Source organism: Megachile rotundata, chromosome 6 (assembly GCF_050947335.1).
Source record: "Megachile rotundata isolate GNS110a chromosome 6, iyMegRotu1, whole genome shotgun sequence".
In the NCBI taxonomy this organism is placed as follows: Eukaryota; Metazoa; Arthropoda; class Insecta; order Hymenoptera; family Megachilidae; genus Megachile; species Megachile rotundata.
The window spans coordinates 6,924,991-6,948,869 of NC_134988.1; the positions used below are offsets into that span (position 1 = coordinate 6,924,991).

The 23,879-nt window shown below is 36.8% G+C and overlaps 1 protein-coding gene across 2 annotated transcripts in view; it reads left to right on the plus strand.

The window, feature by feature from the left end:
- Positions 1-23,879, plus strand: part of LOC100876427 (opioid-binding protein/cell adhesion molecule) — a 353,767-nt gene that overhangs the window by 224,903 nt on the left and 104,985 nt on the right. For both annotated transcript variants that reach the window (XM_076532318.1, XM_076532319.1), the window contains exon 7: positions 5,812-5,989. In XM_076532318.1, the coding sequence (XP_076388433.1) occupies positions 5,812-5,989 (178 nt within the window). The remainder of the gene's footprint in view (positions 1-5,811; positions 5,990-23,879) is intronic.

The window sequence follows — 23,879 nt, forward strand, 5'->3', positions numbered from 1 at the left end:
ATCAAAACTACGTTTCCGTTCTCTTTGCAACATCAATACTGTAAACTTTGTATATCATCGTTAGCTTCATGAACGTGCAAGTTATGTAATAATAATTGGACTGTGTTTTTATCATTTTTGTATGTGGAAGTTTCATTTTAATGATATTTCTTTCTGACTGTGCAAAGGATTTTAGGTGGAATTTTTGGTTTGGAAAGAAATTTGTAAATTTGTAAATTTTCAAATATATGTTTCGGATCTTTAATTCTTTGAACTTTGAAATTTTTAAATTATTTAAACCTCGACGATCTAAATTTTTGAATTTGAAATTTTGTATTTTTAGGAATTGGTAAATTTCCAAATTTTTCAATTTTAGGTTCGAAACTTTCTAATTTCAGGCCTTCAAATTTTCAAGTCTTAGATTTCAAAATTTCTAAATTTCTAAATTTTAGATTTCTATGTTCCGAAATTTCTATGTTTAGGCCTGCAAATTCCAAATTTCCAAATAAGTAAATTTCTAAAATTCCAAATTTCCAAATACCTAAATTTCTAAAATTCCAAATTTCCAAATACCTATATTTCTAAAATTCCAAATTTCCAAATACCTAAATTTCTAAAATTCCAAATTTCCAAATACCTAAATTTCTAAAATTCCAAATTTCCAAATACCTAAATTTCTAAAATTCCAAATTTCCAAATACCTAAATTTCTAAAATTCCAAATTTTCAAATACCTAAATTTCTGAAATTCCAAATTTCCAAATACCTAAATTTCTAAAATTCCAAATTTCCAAATCTCCAAATAGCCAAAATACGAAATTTCCAAATCTCAAATCTCCAACTTACCAAAATACCAAAATTTCCAAAACTCCTATCCCAACAAATATTTCTTCCTCTCTAATACAAACCTAAACTCTAAACCTCCCAAAACTAAACTCTACACCATCTTCTCAAAAGCACAACTACAAAACATTAAAATTAATCAACAACAGTACATTTGTTACACAAACGACTCCCTCGAAACGATAAAACACCGTCGCATACATAAACTACTTGAAAAATTGAATGATTTATAGGTTCGTGCACAAACAGGAAATATTTTCCAGAAAAATAGTAATACATACACAATAAAATTGAAAGACGTATAAAGTGAGGAGCACATACGCGGAAACGATACGGAAAAGTTGAACGCGTAAACTTGAAACCGGTTGCTGGCTGCGGTCTATGGATGCTCGATAGGAATTCCTGATATGTTCTTGTTTCTCATCGAACTTTCCGACTTCTCCTGTGTTCCGTCTTTTGTTCGTGTTTCAGGATGTGCTCCTGGCATGTCGTCCCGATATAAGCAATTCCTCTTTTCTGTCTCTTCCGCGTTACCGCCATTTTGTTCATTCTTCTGTTGCATTCTTACCGGTTCAATCCTTTACGGTATTAATCTATAACGTCAAATTTGGGGCTTTGAGGTTACTAGGACTTTTACAATACAATTTTCTATCAAATTATGGGAGTACGATAGTGATGTGTGTTGTGGATGTACGAAAGGGGGAGGAGTTAAATATCAAATGGTATCAACCTATTAGTTTCGATGTTAATAAAAAACTTTCAGCATAATAGAATTCTGCCTATACATAACACAACCATCTCCTTTGTAGTAACTACCGTTGTAGGTACCCTCGACCTGAGTATCCACAGGGTGCCCCATATGTATAAAACACATTATTTTACAAACTGTAGCTCACGTTTATTTTAACCTCGTTCTACTTGTTTCCACGCGCTGCATACGAACATGATTTTCATTTTTGCTGGAAATAACAAGCTGTCGAAATATTCGCAAACAACTTTCTTACCGATACAAAGAATTTTACTTAAGAGTGGACCTATAACACGGTCACAAGCATAGCTATTTTCTGTTTGTGTACGATGAATTTGTGAATTTGCCACTTATGCATATACGAATAGATAATATTTTAGTTCGTCTACAAATATTGGACCACGGCATGATTAGGTTAGGTTATATTTTCTGGGGAGGGGTCTCCCGCTTTAAAGCATGGCGATAATTGCTTTGGAACATTGAAATTATTTTGTCTCGCTTACCAAGAATGCAGAATGTACTAATGCAACGATTAATGCATCGAAATTCTTAGTGGGACACCCTATACATACTGAGGTCGTTTCCTCCTATGTCATCGGTTGATCGTCACTTGACAATAGGGGCTACAGAAGATGGTTATGTTACGTTTGTACAGGTCGAATTCTGTGTATTCTGTCAAAAGTTTTTAATATCTCCGAAACTAAGCTGATACCGCGTGATATTACCCTCTCCCGGAATAAGTACTCTACTGGAGCACTTTGGTACTATATCCCAATTTTATATAAAATTTTTAAATTTCATTTACAATTTCAGCTCATCCCTTACTCATCACTTGACAGTAATTACTACTACAGTAGAATAGTGTTATGTCTGTTCAGGAAGAATTCTATGTACTATTCTATTTTTAACAAATCCAAAACTTGATATTTGATAGCACTTGATATTTGAGATTCTCCCTTTTCCCTATCCTCTTACATCTCTCCACCAGGGAACCTTGGCGCTATTTTATATCAAGTTTTATTTATTGCACCTCAACACCATACCCAGATCCGAAGGTGTTAAAGACCGTTTACGATCAGGAAATAACCCTGTTCCCCAATGTTTGGAAACTGTCGAGGCATCAGGTTGAAAAGGTAGCCGATATTTTCACGTCGCTAGACTACGGCAATTAAGCAAGGTGCTCAGGTAACCGCAACAGATGCTCGCAAGCTTCCGATTTTCGAGGTCTCGTTCGGGCATTTCGCCCGAGGATGGTGCTTTTAAGCGTTTCACGAGCGCCGGCGTAGCTACCGTTCGTCGTTTGCATCCATCTTCACCATTCCGGCAACTTATTGTTCGCGACGCCGATGGTGGAACCTTTTTTTCTGTGGTTGTGTTTCCAACGGATGCACCGACGCTGAGATATTTCAGCAATTCCTCTTGCAGTTAACGGTTCCCGGGCACGTTTCTTGCCCGCGTGAGCCTGCCTCCGGGACGAACCAATGACTCGAAGAAACAACTTATTTCGCGGTGAAACTCGGATGCACGACGTGAGTGCACTTCTTCTTCCTCTTCAGACTTTTGTGAGCGTTTGAAGAACTTGAAGAGGGAGGATGTTTCCGTGAAATGAATCTTTTGATGCTTCCGAGGTTGTTGCGTTTGAATAAAATTGTTATAGAATCTGCATTTATTATGGGATGAATAAGTACAGTAACTTTTATTAATATTCACGATATCTGATTACAATTATTTCATAATAATAACTGATATTTCGGAGTGTGCTCTACATCTTCCTTAACAGCTATATGGTTATAAACATCGTGAAAGCTGCAGAAAAATATGAAATATTTTTGCGATATAAATATACATTTCCTATTGTACCATTTATTATGTGACAAAGCAATTAATTGCAGTATTGCTACAAAAAAGAAATTAAAAAATATGTTGATTTAATTATATGCAAATAGAAGGAATATTAATAGATAGAATCATAGTATCTGAATATTAATAAGAGACAGTATAATTGGAATTAAGAGTTTATCGTTGAATTTGTCCGTCCGCCATTTTGAATTCAATACAACAATAAAATAATTAGAATTTATGATTTATTCAAGAATTAATTTGAACACTGAACTGTTTATTATTTTATTTCTTTAGGTTATATTCAAGCTCATTTTGGACCTATACAAACGATACAAATGTAACAAGTTTATTAATAACGTTGACTATGAGAAGTTGACCTTGAAAATTAAATGTATGCGTAGTCGACAACGATAAGCAATAAACATGCACAGTAAACACGACACAACTAGTATACTCAAATAAAAGTGTAATAATTTCACTGCGCATAGTTATTATTTATATCTATCGATTGCGTATATACTTTACATGCAAGGTTATTTTTACAAAAATTACAAATACAAAAATTTAACTAAAAATTAAAAATTAATTTTGTCACTTAATATTGTTCTCTACATTTTATACATTTGATAGTGTATCTAAAATGTCTCTTATATTATACTCTCAAAAATTAAAGTTATAGAAGTTTAATACATATCTCTAGGTTAATACTTGATGATCGGAAGTCATTTCGTGGATTTCGTGAAAAATAGGAACTATTTCCTCCAGAAATCCCATACTTCCACGATTTTTCTCAATATTGGGTTCCAAATGTCCCCTAGGCTCGTGCTCGGCCATTTTTCTGTGACATGCACCTTCCGACGTCCATTTTGTTTTAGTCTCTCGCACCACCAGATGCTCTTTGTTCTCGGCTTTTTGCTTCAGGTTACGTCTTCCCATTTTCTATACTTAGTTATAGGCATCCACTATTTTTCTTTGAATTCTCATTCTTTTCTTTCGTTTCAGTAGATCTTCATTACTAATTTTATCATCTTAAGTTATTACAATAATTAAATTGATATCTTTTCTTTCGTTGCGTTCTCAATAGGTTATAGGATCTAGGGATTTTCACATTCATTAACCTTAAAAGCTATATACTGTATTTTGGGATTTTCTATATCATGTTTCTAGAGATTTTCGGGATTTAGGATAAAAGTATCTTGTGATCTAGGGATTTTATATTTACATTCCTTAACTTCAAAAGCTATAGACTCTGAATGTTAGAGTTTTCTATATTACGGTTATAGAGATTGTGGAGATTTAGAATAAAAATATCTTTGAATCTAGGGACGTAGGATGAAAGGATCTACTGATTTAGAAACATGATAATTTGGAATTTAGAATTTAGAGTTTTTAATGTTTTTATAACAGTTTTAAGAGTTTTATCAGACTTTCAGGGTTATTATTAACTTTTTACATATTCTAGAACTCAGTGGCTTAAAAATCTAGGGATTTATAGGTACGTTCTTGATCTTATTTATTATGTGTCTAGCAATTTTATTAATTTTGGGTTTAAAGACTGGAATCTTAAAGAATGAAGACTGGAACTAACAATAAGTATCTAGGGATTTTCTCAAACTTCTAGGGACTCTATGAGTCTATCTTCTAAAACTACAAAATCACAAGAGTTCTAGATTTCTATGTTTCTAGTGATTTTTGTTAAATTGTTAGGTATTTTATAAATCTAAAATACATAGCTTTATAAACTTAGAGACTTGAGGTGCTAGAAATATGAATTCTATGCTTTTTCTTAAATTTCGCGGGACTTTAGAAATCAAGCATGCCATTCACAAAAAAATAATGACATTCCTTAGAATTTAACGTAATTTCCTAGAATTTAGTCTCATTCCTCAACTTTTAGTCCTATTCTTAAAAATTCAGTATAATTTTCTATAAGTTACTATCATTCCTCAAAATTTCGTCTCATTCTTAAAAATTCATTATAATTTTCTATAAGTTACTATCATTCCTCAAAATTTCGCCCCACTCATAGCAATTTAGTCTCATTTCCCACAACCCAATGTTTCCACCCCCTCCAATCTCCAAAATTTCAATTCTCAGAACACGCATTAAAAAAATTCTGCAAAAACAGCGAAACCGTACTATATTTACCTCGTTCACCGTCGCAAATTGTCGCGCGCACTAAATCCCATTCCATTTACTAGAATTCGATTCTTAAATATGAACTTTCAATTTATTGCCTTGCATTTCACATTATAAACGCGATATTAATGCGGTGGCGCGATTTCCGTTTACCTTCGGCTCTTTTCAATGGCCTATCGTAAACAGTAGTGAGCGATAAAATATTTTGCCGAAACAAAAGAGGGAGATACGTCGATAAAAAGGGACGGTTGCGTGTTTCAGTACCGAGAGTGGAGATCGTCGACGAACACGGTGCCACGGCAGGTGACAAATTCTACAAAGCGGGCAGCACGATAGAATTGAAGTGTGTGGTCAGCAATATACCGCAACCCACCGGCTACGTTACGTGGCGGCACGGATCCCGAACGCTAAATTACGACACCACTCGTGGAGGAATCAGGTGAGTCTCGAACATACGATTTAATGGCACAGAAATTGATTTCGCTGCTAGCTACCCTCCAGATATAATTCCCGGGAAATTCCAGCCATTATCGAACAGTGAAATCGAAATTATGCCTCTGGTCTATCTTACGTACGCCATTTCTAAATTTTGCTATGATACAGACATTGTCAGTTCTTATTCACTCGTTAAATGCAGAATTTTTAATTTATTGTGTATAGAATACTTTTAGTTATAACATTGAAAGAAAGTGATGTTGAAAACTGGAATGTGTTTATATACATTTTTATATAGGGTGGTTTTGAAATTGTTCAACCAATATAGATGAATCAACATGGAAAAGTAAGTAAAAAATATATGGAATAAATTTTGTTAATATGTGACTTTATTTTCAAGAAAATTAAATTTGAACATTTTTAAGTATTCAAAAAATCATCCACCTTAAAATAAAACTCTCCTCTCAAAACCTTGATATTTCCCTGCGCCAAGGGCTCCATAAGGAAAATATCAAAATTTCACAATAATAACAATCTAAAATTCTAAATATATAATTTTTATCCTTGACACAAATAATTATTTGAACCTATTATGATTTCTAAAAGCAACTGTTATATACATTTAAATACTATATATTTACATAGAAAAACTTGAGTTGAATTTCATGCATGTAGCATCACGCAAAAACTACTGAATATTTTTTCACGAAATTTTGTATGAAAGTATATCCGATACTATAGATGGTTAGGACAGGTTTTGTGGCGATCAAGATTGAAGAGTACCACAAAAATCACTTTAACCACAATTTTAGAACAGGTTGTACATTTTCTGTTACATCGAACGTACAAAGAATGTAGTTCATAGAAGACCTCTGCTATAGTTACAAGTTACTCAACGATCCAGATTTAAAAAATTAATTCACTGTGAAATTTTACCACTTCTCATATTTAAACAACAATTTCCTTAATATTACTATCATTACAAAAAGTAAATCTTTTTCAATAGATTAGATAATAGTCACATCAATATGTTACCTCTTTTTCAAAAATAACACATGCGAATTCCGCAAACATTCTCTTATTGAAACTTGCTCTGATATTTATTTTGAACTCTGTGAAGGTTATAATCCTATTGATGTAATCCTATTGGAAGAGATAAAACGAAAGTATATAAAAGTATATATTCAAATCCCCATTTGGGGATTAAATAGGTTAAGGATAACAGTGGATATTATTGAATCACACGGATTTTATGAGGACACTTTATTTCACGCTTCTGTATGTACTGCTGTCAACCCACGAGTTGGCGCGTGAAGCTGACGTGTTTAGAAGAGCTACATTGGTCAGAATAGAAAAATGGACGCCACACGTATTTTCGGCGGTACAATTGGCTCTCGCGGTCACGCACACCAATTAGGCGAAAAACAATGACAGTCGGCAAACGTCTCTCAAGTGAGTGAGATAGTGCTACTTGCGCGAAAGCAGTTGTTATTGTCATTATTATTCTTATTTGCCTGTATGTAACCCAGGAAGTGTTCACGGTTGGATAGAGCTTCTGTTACTTTGGGTCAATCACGCGCCAACTCGTGGGTTGGCTACGGTGCTGTTGCTGTTCTTTAGTCATGCGCCCTTCCTGTATTCACCGAGTTTCTCTCAACAGTCCTCCACCGTTCTTAAATATAATTATTTACTTAGCTTCCATTCTACGTGTCTTTTATTTCACATAACCTTCGACACCTGTAAGAGTGTAGTACGCAGCAATAATCGAATTACACTAGAGCACTTTCTCGAGACCAATGGTAGAATAGTCTTCGTTCTACGATACTAGAATTCACGATGGGGATAGAGCTTCTTTTTGGGTCGATCACACGCCAACTCGTGGGTTGACATCTGTACTCTTTACAGGAAGTGTACGAAAGAAAAAACTAACGCATGCGTACCGCTGCCCAGCAGATGGCGCATGCAAAATTAGATTAAAAAGGAGGAAGGAAAAAGGGGTGAATCTGATGATCTAACAGATATCAGCCATTTTAGACATAATTTCCATTTTGTTCCCTTTTTCTCCGCTGCGAAAACGCAAATGTTATGTGCATTCACGTGCTTGGAGCTGTGCAATATAGCACGTCGAGAGCGCGCTCATTAAATTATGTGAACAATTTATTCTTCAGGAATTTTATACCCGAGCAACGTTTCGTTTAAATTTTATTTGATATTTCATTTAAATTTCCCGCCTTACGTAAACACTGCTGTAAATGTTTGCCATCTTTATTATTATTGCATTGACTATTTGTCAATTGTCTGTTATATTTATGTTATTGTTGAATTTTTAATAGATATATTCAATAATAAATCTCTACAATTCACATAATTGAATATTATGAAAATTAAACATATTTATGTAACAACGTTGTATATGAGCTTGAGTTTCTTTTAATATAAAATAAAATAACTAAACTTGACGCAACATAAAAATATAAAATCGAGTAACCTTAACACAAAGTATTATTCAACAAAATTTATGTTTAATTTACAGTTTAATTTTTATGAATAACAACATTTCATAAATACGTATTCGTTAAAAAATATTCATGAATTTCATCGACAAACGCGACGAATATTGAATCGTTCGATCTATGAATAATAACGAGTCGTACAAAAATTCGAGTTTCACGAAAGTCAGGCCTCATTAGACGAAATCAGAGCCGAGTAGTTTTTTTTTACGAAGTTACAAGAGGTAGCGCAAAGTTTCGTTCCGAGATTGGAGAACTTTCGAGCTACTCTAAACTGGTATTGTAAATGTGAATTTCTAGTTAAACTTCGGATGATCGCTGTTGAATCACGAACGCGATTGTTAGCGTTTGTTAGCCGCGAATAAGTGTCTTTGATTAAAACGCAATCAAGCTAAGGTTAATGGAAGCTCTTCGAGGTTTCCGAAACAAAATTTAATATTTATGAAACGTGGTATGCATATAAATATGCAGATAGACTGCGTTTAATTTTAGACGGATAATATTGCGGAATAACTTGCAACAATTTTATTACTGCAATTCGTATTGTTTAGTGGTTACTTGTGGTACGGTGAACTCTAGTTATATTGCCACTTTTGACATCACCACTATTTATAATTGATATCTTAATATTTATGTTTTAGAATTGTTAGAGTTTTAGAGTTTTCTATATTTTAAATTTTATGTACTATACGGACGCTCTATAATTCGTGTGCTCTAGAATTTTACACATTTTGTAATTGCTGTGCTCTAGAATTCCCAACACTGTCAAATTTACATCCTCTAGAATTTTTTGTATTTTATAATTTTGACACTCTAAAATTCCCATGCTCTAGAATTCTAGCACTCTAAAATTCCCACTCTCTAAAATGTCTATGTTATAGAATTCTCGTGCTATAAGATTTCCAAGCTATAGAATTGTCATACAATAAAATTTTTGCATTTTGAAAATCCTATACCCCAAATTACCCAGCCTCTAAAATCCACAAGCTTTAGAGTTCTAATGCTCTAAAATTCCCACTCTCTAGAACTTCCATACTATAGAATTCTTTTGCTATAAGGTTCCCACGCTATAGAATTGTCATACTATACCGTTTCTGCGTTTTAAAATTCCTACATCACAAAATATTCACTCTCTAAAATCCACAAGCTTTAGAGTTCTAAAGCTCTATAATTTCAATTATCTAGAATTCGGATGCCCTAGAAATCTTATGCTATAGAATTCTTATGCTTTAGAATCTTCGTGTTATAGAATTTTTTCGCTCTAGAATTTCCAGATATTAAAATGTTTTACTCTAAAATCCACATGCTCAACAATTTCCATATATCACAATTTCTTGCTTTAAAATTTCCACGCTTTAGAATTTCTTTACTTTAAAACGCTCATGCTTCAGATTTCTTCCACTTTAGAGTTCTGAATACTGCACAGTTCCTATACTCTAAAGTTGCCTATTGTTATTCTCTAAAATTTCCACTGCAATCTCTCTAGAATCTCATGCTACTCTCACACATTAGAATTTCCATTTTATCGAATTCCTGTGCTCTCAGAATCCTCATATTTTATGAACTCTATACTATAGTGTATTTATACTAGATACTATAACTAAAATCATTAATAGTAGGCTAGATACTTTAATTAATATTTCTCGATGCTACAACTTCACACTAGAGTCTCCACGTTATAGAGTTCTTGTGGTTCAAAATTCACATCTTATAGAGTTCTTATGTACCACAATCCTTTGCTATAAAATTCTTATGGTCTAAAATCTCAACAATATTTATATCTTAATGTCCCTACATTCTAGAATCTTCACACTATACAATCCTCGTATTGTAAGTCTTTTCAATGTTATTGAATCCTCACATTGTAGTGTGATACTTTAAAATTCCTTTGCTCTAAAATTCCCTTGCTCTAGAATTCCTATACTCTAGAATACTGATGCTCTCCAAGTTACAAACTTCCTATGCTGTAATAAAGTTTCACTCTAAAATCTCAATGCTCTTAAAACTTTTCACTCTAGAATCATGCTCTAAATCTTACGCTCTATTTTATTAAAATCTAACAGCATGCTAATGCTAGAAATAATATTACTAATAATAATACTGATTATTGCTTTTCTTGTATTTTTTTAAACAAAATCTTATAAACAGTATTCATAAATAAATGAAAAGAAACTATAATTCTATTAAAGTCGAACTGCGATCAAATATCTCAATATTAAATAACATAACAGAGACACTTAATATTTATAGAAAAATCATAAATATTAGTTAATATTTATAGGAATATCGTACAATTTCATTCCTCCTCCGTGTTTCGTTATTCTTCCTCTCTTCTTTTATTAAAATAGAGCAATATGTTGCAACATCTGACCGCATAGGCAATATTCAAATACCGTTTTCGTCCGGCCGATAGTTTATGCAGGCTGCATGGTAGATTCTAATTGCTTCGATAAAGAATGGAACGTTCGTTGAATTTTGAGAGGCTTTCATTATAGTTCTGTGAACCGGCAGACGTTGATCGCCAACGTGTGTGACCTAATTGGTTATAGATATGACAGAATTCATGAATTTTAAATAGCTTCGTTCGGTTACTATCGGCCTTCGCCATTGGCACGCCTTTCGATCACCATCAGATCCGTCGATAAATCGATTCGCGGCCATGCATCTCACGTTTTAATGCGTTCACTGTCACGCCAAGGCGACTACCTTCTTGTCAATTTCGTATTGCAACGAAAGCCCTTTGACGTTACCTGATGGAACGTTAATCGTGTGTCTCTTTCGTCGGTTTATGACATAGTAACGTGTCATTTCGTTTTGTTTTCATGTACGATTCTTGAGGAAATTTACGAGCTCTAGAGCATGGCTTTAGAATTTCTGGGTTGTAGAATCTTAAGTATTTGTGGGATTAGGGGACTTAAATTCTCTTGCTGTGATGTCTTTATGTCTTAGAATTGTGGCGATTTGGAAGGTGCTCTAGAATTTTCATGCTCTAGAATCCTCATGCTGTAGAATCTCTATGGTTTGTAACCTGCATGCTCTAGAATCTTTACACGTAGATCTTGCTGCAATTTAGGATTTCTATGCTATAGAATTTTCACACTCTAAAATCCTTACACTCTAGAATTTCTAAGTCTGCGAATTTCTAAATATTTAATCTGTTAATATTTCCAAAATTCTAGATACATACATTTTCAAGTTCCAAATTTCTAAATACTTAAATCTTCAAATTCTAAATGTCTGAGTATTTAAATCTTCAAATTTCATATTTGTAAATATTTAAATCTTCATATTTCTAACCATTAAAATCTCCACATTTCTAAACCTTAAAATTTTCAAATTACCAAATGTCCATCCGAATCTCTGAAGCTTCAAATCTCCAAATACACTGTTACATTTACAAATCTCCCAATAAAAAAGTCAGCGTTAAACCACTTTCTCTATAATTATCAATCTATTCCCAGGGTAATTCCATTTACTCCACACTATAACTCAAACTACCCACAAAATATCTATCCACCCTTCCACACCGCACAGAGCGAACCACTGCTCTACAACTCTCCGATAACGTTTAACGCAATAACCAAAACGGCCAAAACAAGCGAATAAAACAATTTCCTTTCTCAATTACCCGCAATTGAGAAGTGCATTCATCTCTAAAATGTATTTTATTTTCGGTTCAAAGTAAATAAAAATCGTTTCCCGCTGGCCGAGGATCAAAGCGAATCAACGTAACTCGTCTTGCGGACTAATTGAACTGCTGCGTAACGAACGCGTGTATGATCCACGCTCTCGCTTAAAAAAAAAAAATTACAAAACAAAAGAAAATGTACTACTGTTTTATTTCACGGAATTATTTGACCCGTTCGTTCACGAGTTGACGTTGAAAAAGCAGCAGTTTTATTTAATGGAATACCAGCCGTGGGAAAAAGCATGGCAACAGGAATCTGGACAAAACCATTTTCTGAATCCTTTGACTGGAGCACGCATTCGAACGCAAAGTTTGACAGAAACAAAGCGTAGAAAAATTCCGGAATTGTCGGAAATTTTCGATGTTCGCTTACACGGAAGCTGTGCATTTCTGTCTTCGTCAAAAGGTTAAACGGTATCGTCAAACGCTACTCGGTCTTTTAATTACGAATTATTTCCGATTGAACGCGTACTCGAACGGGAGATAAAATCGAAGAATTCCCGGCCGCATCATTAGGTCGTGTGTTGTTCATGTAGTTTGAAATAAATGTAGATGGAACTACTTTTAATCATATGTGACGCACCTGGTGCGTCCTATGTGGTATAATATTCAGGACGCATTGTGCGTACCATGTACCGTCATGTACCTCGTTCATCACGCAACACTTTTTGACGCTTACGAGGTATCTTTGGTGAACCGTGTATTCCAGCGTGCTGTATGTTTATTGAAAACAGACAGAGCACACGGTACAGTTTGCGGTTTTTCACATAATAGACTCTAAGATGCTCTTCATTGGAGTCAAGCTGTAGATCATTTTGATAGTGATCGGTATCTTTCGTTGGACCTACTTTTAACCATATGCGACGCACCTGGTGCGCCCTGTGTGGTGTAATATTCAGGACGCATTATGTCATGTACATTTGGAAGACGCATCTGATGCGTTCTACACGAATGGACTAGGCGACGCAACATGTGCGTCTATAGATGTAACATAGAGGGCACACCATATGTCAGATAGATTCATGTACGGGACGCACTTGCGTTCTTTGTTGTAACATAGAGTATAGATGACGCAACTGGTGCGTCAATGCCTCATCATTACAGGCATGTAGTGAGTTTCAATCTGTAGTGTAGATGACGCACCGGTTGTGTCATTCCCTCTGTAACATAACTGACGTATTTGGTGTGTCCTACCTGCAGTATAGGTGACGTAGACGGTGTGCTATTCCATTCGTAAGATAGGTGACGCACCTAGTGTGTTTTTTTATGTACAGTATATGTGACGCATTGGGTGTGTCATTTCTATCTGTAGTATATATGACGCACTAGTGTGTTCTTCCATCTGGTAGATATATGACGTACTATGTGTTTTCTTCCATTCTTAAGATAGGTGACGCACCTGGTGTGTCATGTTGTGTATAGTATATGTGACGCATCGGGAGTGTCATTCCTATCTATAGTATATTTGACGCACCTGGTGTGATGTTCTATCTAATAGATATATGATGCACTTGGTATTTTCTTCCATCCGTAAGTGACGCACCTGGTGTGTCTTTTTATGTATAGTATATGTAACGCAACCGGTGTGTCATTTCTATCTATAGTATATATGACGAACCTGATGAATCCTTTAACTAGAACACGCATTCAAACGCAAAGTTTGACAGAAACAAAGCACAGAAAAATTCCAGATTCATAAATTTGTAAGCTCTCTTACACGGAAGCCGCGCATTTCTGCTCGCGTCAAAAGGTTAAACGGGATCGCGAAATGCTACTCGGTCTCTTAATCGCGAATTATTTCCGATCGAACGCGTGCTCGGACGGGAGAAAAAAGAAATCGAAGAATTCCCGCCACGCCATTAGGTCGTGTGTCGTTAATGAAGTTTGAAATGAATGCAGGGTTGATATTGATCATAGCCGGATTAAAGGTGAATAGAGCTCGGCAAATAAATTGCAAATCCCGGATTCGAACTGGTGGAAACGTTAAATCGAGTTTTGCGTATAGCGTCGGCCAGACAACGAGAAAAAAAAGGTTAATAAGTTCGTGTATGCATCGACGACGAAATGAAAAATGGAATTTTGTCGAACGGCGACATCGCGCGTGACAGCCGCATCCAGAAATAAACGTTCGAAAATAACTGGATTTGAATTCGTTTCCCCCGTTCGGCTAGTAACCCGCTAAATAATTTCCTATTTGATCCTCCATTAGTCTTCCGCTTCGATCCTATTAGCGATTGATACCGACTGTGTATATTCTCGTCTGCGAACCTGTATCGGCGCTTGTCTATAATTCACTGCGTAACCAGAGGTCTCCCACGGGATCACCGTAGGTATTCGACCATTTCTGAGAATCTCTGGACTTCCATAACGTAATTCTATGCAGTTCCTTGTCGCAGCTTTGTGCCAAGTATGAGAGCCAACAATGCCACTCTGCCTCCTTAATGTACCCTTAATTTACTCGGTTAGTCCTGTCTTAATATAGCAGCGACTCTAAAGGATAAGATTACTCGCGTCTTACCGGATTAACGTCGATCGCCCTTTTAGTTCCTCAACTTAGCGCTAATGAAGATTCGAACCGCCGTTGCTTCTCGGATTTTAATTAACTCGAAGCGTTAACCCTCGAGCTTCGATCCTTTCAAGGGGTCAATTTGCAATTTATCTTAAGAAATTATATTGATACAAATAATTTTTCATTTATAAATAATTTAACTACAGAAAATAATACTGATATAAATAATTGTTAAATTACAGCAAATAATACTGCTACAAATAATTGTTTATATACAACAACTAATACTACTAACAATAATTGTTAAACTATAGCAAATAATGCTGCTATAAATAATTGTTAGATTACAGTAAATAATGCTGCTATAAATAGTTGTTTATATGCAATAAATAATACCACTAACAATAATTGTTAAACTACAGTAAATAATGCTGCTATAAATAATTGTTAAATTACTGCAAATAATACTGCTATAAATAACTGTTTATATACAACAAATAATACTACTAATAATTATTGTCAAACTATAGCAAGTAATGCTATTATAAATAATTGTTAAATTATAGTAAATAATGTTACTATAAATAATTATTAAACAGCAGCAAATTATACTGGTATAAATAATTGTTTATATACAACAAATAATATTACTAATAATAATTGTTAAACTACAACAAATAGTGCTACTATAAATAATTGTCAAAGTACAGTAAATAATATTATTATAAATAATTGTTAAACTGCAGCAAATAATACTACAATAAATAACTCCCAAACTGCAATAAATAATAGTACCATAAATAATTATTAAACTACAGCAAATAACACTGCAGTAAATAATTTTTAAATTGCAAAAAATCATGCTTGCTATAAATTATTCTGAAACTACAATAAATAATAGTATTATAAATAACTCCCAAACTATAACAAATAATATGAACTATATAATAAATGACATTAATATAAATAAATAGCTTTTATTTAATAAAAAATAATTGCCATTTTTTATATCTTCATATGCATCTTATCGCACCCGTTTGTAGAAGTATCTCGTCCACGTTATTGATCATTTTAATTTAACCATCCGCGCCAATCAAGAGTTTCAAGGAAGTTATTAATCGCAAAATTGTGTCGTGACGTTACTCGCCAACTTTCCATTCACGAACCGGCAATTTTAAATGTTTAAAGTAGTTGGCGAAGTAGAAAGCTTTCTATTCGCCATTCTACGCCGTAAACTCAAGTTAACAGCTTTCAGTCCTAATTGCAAAATTAAAGCATAATTTCGTCTCGACAAGGCTACCTCGTTAATACCACTCTGGGTAAGGATAGAATTTCAGTTCAGATAATACTTTATGCGCCAGAAAGTGTCCGCGCATAGTCGGTTCGGTAAACCGCTGATTTTTTATTCATTCGCTAATAATAGATTCGGTCATTTATAATCGGCTCAGTGGTCCGGACGCTCGATTCGTTCATATTCACTCGATTCACTGACTTATAGTTTACTCCACTTCGTAGACCGTATGCTTACTCTTTGAGCGAGGAACGCTATTAGTCGGCTTCTAATCGGTTTGATAGTCCGCTTATCACATGTTCACCCCTTTAGAAATGCTGCGACGATTCGATTGATCAGCTTGTTTGATTAACTTAGTGATTAGTTTCTAATACGTTTCTCAATTGATTTTAAAACTAATCTAGTTCACATTCATCTAAACTGATCACCAGTCGGTTTAGTTACTTCTAGTCAATTCAGTGGTTCAGTTACACTTGAATCGTTCTAGCCGGTCCTTTCGCAGCTAGTCGATTTATTCACATCGAGTCGGTTCTTTTATGTCTAGTCGTTTCGTCTACACCTGTTCAGCTTATTTACAGTTGTAAATAATAGTTATCCATATCTAGTCGGGTTGTCTACTCGTATTTAACTAATTTGTTCACATCCTATAGGTTAGTCCACATCTACTTGATTCACTCATGTCTAGTTAGTCCATCCACATCTACTTGGTTCACTCATATCTAGTTAGTCCATCCACATCTACTTGGTTCACTCATATCTAGTTAGTCCATTCACATCTACTTGGTTCACTCATGTCTAGTTAGTCCATCCACATCTACTTGGTTCACTCATATCTAGTTAGTCCATTCACATCTACTTGGTTCACTCATGTCTAGTTAGTCCATCCACATCTACTTGGTTCATTCATGTCTAGTTAATTCATCTACATCTACTTGGATCATTCATGTCTGGTTAATCCATCCACATCTACTTGGTTCACTCGTGTCTAGTTAATCGATCCACATCTGCTCGGTTCATTCATGGCTAGTTAATCGATCCATATCTACTTGGTTCACTCATGTCTAGTTAGTCCATCCACATCTACTTGGTTCACTCATGTCTAGTTAATCGATCCACATCTACTTGGTTCACTCATATCTAGTTAGTCCATCCATATCTGCTTGGTTCATTCATGTCTAGTTAATCCACCTCCATCTACTTGGATCATTCATGTCTGGTTAATCCATCCACATCTATTTGATTCATCTACATCTTGTCTGTTCATTCATATTTAGTAAATTCATTCATATCCAGTCTGTTCATCCACATCTAGTCTGTTTGTCTAGATCTTGTCGATTCATCCACACATAATCACTTCATTCATATCCACTAAATTTATCCACATATATTTTGTCCATCCATGTTTAGTCAATTTCTACATCATGTTAGCTTGTTCCTATCTTCTCAATTCATCCACATCTTCTTAGTCCGTCCACATCAAACTTGTTCATCCGCATCCAGTTGATTGGTCCACATCTAGTCAGCTCATCTACATCCAGTCGGTTCAATGGTCCACAAACACTCCATTCACCCCTGTCAGTTCGTTTAATTGTCCCTATTTGATACAGTCATCCACTTCATAGTCACCTAACCGCTAGTTCACTCTCCACTTAAAAAGTACTTCAGATCATCTCGTAGTCAGCTTACTGGTCCATTCCCTATACTTTCATCCGCGATTCTAATCCATATCTAATCGATTCAGTAGTCTGCTTCTAGTCGATTCGGTGTTCTATTGCACGTTCCACTTCATAATCCTCTCATCCGCTCGCCGTCCGCTTAACAGTCCACTCCAACTGTCTCCCCCCAACTTTCCAACACTACCAATCCATTTCACAATCCGCTTCTTGCATTTGTACCGCATGGGGAAACGCTTCCAGTCCGCGCTCAGTCGGTTCGGTGTTCATTGCCCGCGACCGATCCACTTTCCGTGATTCGCGCATTTCATTCCCCATTTTCCACCTCCTTTTCATCCATTCGCAGTTTTAAAGCGAATAGCGGGAAAAAATCGGCGGGAATCCGTGATAATTAATGCAATGCGTCTGCCTCTTTCTCTGTTGCCGCATTTCTTTGGACGAAGACAAAATCTGTCGGGCGTATCGTTGAAAATTTAATCATCCCCGAAAGCGTTCGATTATTGTGCCGCAACACGTGACGCACAAGCCTGTTCTCTATTCACCATTGTCGAAAGAGGGAGTGAAGGGGTCCTGAATAATACATACCGCGTTTCCAATAAATTCGCGAAAAAGAGACGCGACCGTAGCCGGATTTCAATTATCGGCCACGTATCGGCAGTTGTACGCTCAGTAATTCTTATGAACAGGGATCCCATGGATTCTTGGATGACAGTTTGACGTTTATGAACACAGCCGCGCACGTGTCATGAAAGAAGATTCTCGAATCCAGTGATTACAGCTGTTCGAGGAAAACTGAACGAGTCACTCCGAATGCCAGGCGTAACAATCGAACAACAATTTTCACATGATTTCGTTTGATCAATAGACAGAAGGATCCATGAAAAGCTCAGGTACCCGAGCATCGAAACCATCAATGTCCACATGAACAATAAACCTGTCACGATCACATAACTCTCGACTCATCGACTGATCAAAATGGAGGTAAATCCCGATGCATTATGAATCGAAAGGCAGTCATTCGTGATAATGACGATCGGATAGCCGTGACGGACGGTTTATCGGCCATTTACAAAGGGCCAAAGTTTCTGGCGCGATTGGTAATGCTTTTTGAACGATGCGCCATTATTGAGTCGACAGAGGCGACCCATTATGATTTGATTGGCTTCAAGCACCGTTTTATCGGGATCGTCAAATGCCGTCATGTAAATAATTTCGACATCCTGCGTCATCCTAACTGAGCAAGACTCTTGGGCTCCACTATGATTTGGAAGCTATGATCACTAAATCTTTATCAACCATTTATGCTGGCTGCTGAGTGATTACATAGGAAGACTCAGTTATTGTACACAGAAAGGTCTCCGACGTGCCACACATATGGCATAGAGTACGAGCTATGCAACCAGCAAAATTACTGAGCTGAAAGTTTCAATTAGAATGTGGAATGGCTAAGTGATAAGAACTACTACGTTAAGGATTAGAACCACGATATAAGAATTTAGGTCTTATTTAGGCATGGCTGAGACTTAGGATAGATGGAAAAGCTGTGAGGTTTTGCTGACGGGAGGTTATAATTAAAATACGTGACTGAATGAGGGAAGAATGATTAAATCATACTCTAGAATCTTAGGGTATTATCTCAGAGCAGCTCAGATCTAAGAAGGGTAACATAGAGAGCAAATCATGCGGTTTTGCTAACCTACAGGTTGTAATTAGGATGTGGTTTGGTTCAACACTGCAGATTAATACGATAGAGACCGATCTCTTGAGACTCTAGTCTCAATATTATAGAGGATATGAAGTTTAAACCTGAGGTAGATAAGGATAACCTAGGAGTTCCAAATTTAGCATCACCAAACTTAGGGACTGGCAATGAATAGAGGCACTGTAGGCTGCTGGCGATGTCCATATGTGTGATAAACTGTTTGTGGCATCGTTGAGTATAGGTTTATCAATGTTGGCATGAAAAGGTATCGAGAATTGACAAAAAGATCTCCAATCTGAGATATGACGTTGGCAATGTGATATGTAAGTTAAGGAGCAGATACATGATTTAAGAGGGATCTAACCTAGAAGGCTACGCAGTTAAGTCGTAATTGGTAGGATAAGGAGCAGACCCATAATCTGGGGAGGGTTCTATTTAGACTACGACATCACTGATGTAGTGAGGGTCTTATCTAGGATGCAGCGTCACGGAGTGGTAGGACAAGCGTGATAAAGTTGCTCTTCGACACTGTACCGCGTATCCAAGCGGGTGAAACTTAATCCACCTGATTGCAGGTGCTTCAGCTCGGCTTTCTATCATCCAGAACGTCGTCGCTTAATTATTCAGCCAGACTGCACGACAGACTTTAAATAAGGTTGCCTTCACGCTTGCCTTGATGCGTTAATTTCACCAAGTTAGACGCGATTTAATTAAAATCCCGCGTACCACGATTAACGATGCGCTATAACGAACGATCATACGAAATTGAAAATTCAATGATGGAGGCCGAACCAATTTCGGCCACGGTTGCACCGAATATTTCGTTGTTAAACTTTGATAATCTCGAAAATGTTTACTATGTTTCTTCCACGACCTTTGAAGTTTTGACCCAAATAACTGTTTGGTTATTAGGCGGTAAGCGAATGGATCACGCGATTAATATTACGGTCGCAGCGCCATCTAGATTACATCGGCCTGTAAGATGGCGTACGCTGCAGGCGTGTACTCAACGAGCTTGACCAACTTTCTAAGAGTCCATGGTGAAGGGTAATAGACAGAAAGGTGGCGAACCGTGGTACATGCGGGATAGGATGCAGCGCAGTAACGCAGCACACGGCTGACTTTATAATAACATTATGGCGCATCCTAACTTTATCGATAGAGTTCAGGACACAGCCCCTCTCCAATCTTTGTTAATTTCGGCGACCGTGTAATTCGTGTAGTAACTCGTCGACATGAAAAAAGTCTTTCAAACTGATACGGATTACAATCCATTGCGAAGTTTCGTCGCAACGGCACCGCGCAGATTAGCTACACGTATGGAGGTCTCTGTTCAAATTAGGATATAAAATGTTTAAAGTTGAAGGGATGCACAGATGTCGCGAATGTTTCAAAGTTTTAAATTATGCACGCCATGTTACTCTGTATTAACGACATTTTGTTTTAATCAAAATTTCGTAAGCTCTTTATGCAAATTTCATGAAGATAAACGAACATGTCCGTTTGTAGGATCTGAGTAAATTCAGATTGAACGAAAACAGTGAACGCTGGTGGAAGTTTGAAATGGACGCGGTAACGCGCTACTTCTCTTGAAATGAGAAGTTTTATTTCCGTGAAGTTTTTTACTTCCCTGTTCTGTTGCAAAAACATATCCATGTTTTTAATGCTTCGCACTTTTCCTGTGAAACAATGAACAAAACGTCTGATACGTTACTTATGTATTAACACTTGACGCACCTGGTGTGTCACACACATGATTGATTATATGGCACATCTGATGCGTTGTCTGTGTAAAAGATTGACACAAATGGTGTAATACATATAGGACTAGCTAGAACCTGGTGGATCACACATATGATTCACTGGTTGACGCACCAGGTACGTCACATATATGATTAATTAGATGACACACCTGATGCGTTGTCTATGTAAAAGGTTGACATAACTGGTGTAATACATATCGGACCAGCTAGATCCACTTGGTGGATCACCCATATGATTGACTAGTTGACGCACCAGGTGCGTCACATATGATGCACTTGATGACACACTGGCTGCGTCATATGTGCGATTGATTGACACACTTCATGCATTACATATGCGATTGAGTATATGACACATCTGCGTCGTCTAGGCAGACGAATGACACACCTAGTGCGTCATCTGTATGAAAGAATACAGAACACACCAGGTGCGTCGCCTATGTTTTAAAGCTGCATCGATTTCTATCCCCAACCTGAACGTTTAATACGATTCGAGTACCATGAATGAACTTTCTGGTGTGACGGACGACCAATAAAGCAATCATTTCCCCGTTGGTGCTTTTCAAACACCTCTAAGATGAAAAGAACAAAAAAAAAACAAACGGCATCGGTATAGAATATTTGAAATATACGTCCCGTTCCAGCCGCGTCGGGACATCGATATGCACGTGTCCCGTGCACACCAACGAGGGAAAAAAAGAAAAGGGCAGCGGAGTTGCCCGTTGTTCCCGATGAAATATTTCGTCGGCGTAGTCTCGTTGTGTGCGGCCGATAAAACAAAATCCGATTAAACGCTTTGTTTTCGCCACTCTTTTTTTCCATTTTTTTTTTCTCGTCGACCACCCCTCACATTGCCACGCAGATCGTGCCTGTGCCCTAATTGATTTGCCGAGTAATGGATCGACCAGTCCGCACTGTCAGCCGGTGCTGACCCGTCCAAACCATCGTCCGCCAATAATACAGGACCGGTTGCGCGGCATAGCGATCCAATACGCGACCGATCGAACAATTTCACGTGTCGATGACCGAAGAAATGATTGGGCTTACTCGTCACGATCGTCAGAGTGCGCTTGTACAGCGATCGAAACGTTCACAGAATACGGATATAAATTTCATACAGGAAGGGCAATTGTTGAGCGGTTTGCGGGACAAACGAGCGTGCTCGCCTAAATAACCCCAAACGGACGGGTAGCTTGACAAACGTCAACGGTGTACGGGGTCGATTGCGGCCACCTCGTTCGTCACGCAACACTTTTTGACGCTTACGAGGTATCGCCGATGAACTGTGAATTCTAGCGTGCTGTATGTTTATTGAAAACAGACAGAGCACACTGTACAGTTTGCGGTTTTTCACATAATAGACTCTCAGATGCTCTTAATTGGAGTCAAGCTGTAGATCATTTTGATAGTGATCGGTATCTTTCGTTGGACCTACTTTTAACCATATGCGACGCACCTGGTGCGCCCTGTGTGGTGTAATATTCAGGACGCATTATGTCATGTACATTTGGAAGACGCATCTGATGCGTTCTATACGCATGAACTAGGCGACGCAACATGTGCGTCTATAGATGTAACATAGAGGGCACATCATATGTCAGATAGATTCATGTACGGGACGCACTTGCGTTCTTTGTTGTAACATAGAGTATAGATGACGCAACTGGTGCGTCATTGCCTCATCATTACAGGCATGTAGTGAGTTTCAATGTCTAGTGTAGATGACGCACCGGTTGTGTCATTCCCTCTGTAACATAACTGACGTATTTGGTGTGTCCTACCTGCAGTATAGGTGACGCAGACGGTGTGCTCTTCCATTCGTAAGATAGGTGACACACCTAGTGTGTCTTTTTATGTACAGTATATGTGACGCATTGGGTGTGTCATTTCTATCTGTAGTATATATGACGCACGAGTGTGTTCTTCCATCTGGTAGATATATGACGTACTATGTGTTTTCTTCCATTCTTAGGATAGGTGACGCACCTGGTGTGTCATGTTGTGTATAGTATATGTGACGCATCGAGTGTGTCATTCCTATTCATAGTATATTTGACGCACCTGGTATGATCTTCTATCTAATAGATATATGATGCACTTGGTATTTTCTTTCATCCGTAAGTGACGCACCTGGTGTGTCATTCCATATGCAATTCATATGACACATCTAATGCGTTTTTTCTTTTGTAGTATAAGTGAGTTACAGTGCGAGCCAATTCCTTAAAAATAACTTTCACAGGAATCTTGTAATGCAATCAGATTCTGAAAGTTTTCTCAAGCTATCAGAGCTCAAGAATGTCTCATGGTTTTAAACAATTTCACTAGTTCGAGGAATTCTGTAGATTTAAGGAATCTTAGAAATTCCAACGATTCTAGGTAGAAATACAAGATTGCGAGGGAATCTTCAAGCTTCCTGCCAGTTAAAAGTTGTCCTTAATCCCTTTTGTTAAAATTGAAAGAGATTTCTTCGTTTTATTTACTTCATAATTCTATTTTTATCGATTTTCATATCTGCCGTTCTCAGCGTCGCGCAAAAAAGAGACCCAGGAATATTATCTTTATTTTCAGCAAATTGCTCTTCCTTCAAAAAATTTATTTTCGCTTATAACGCTGCTGCGTAATCCCTTTTTACTCAAGGGATTATTCAAGGCAACATAGGTTTTTCCGAATAAAATATTCCTTTTTAACTCCCGCAAAACAGAATTTAAATATGATGCAACCACGGAACGTTAGTTTTTAATTAATTTGAAAATTAACT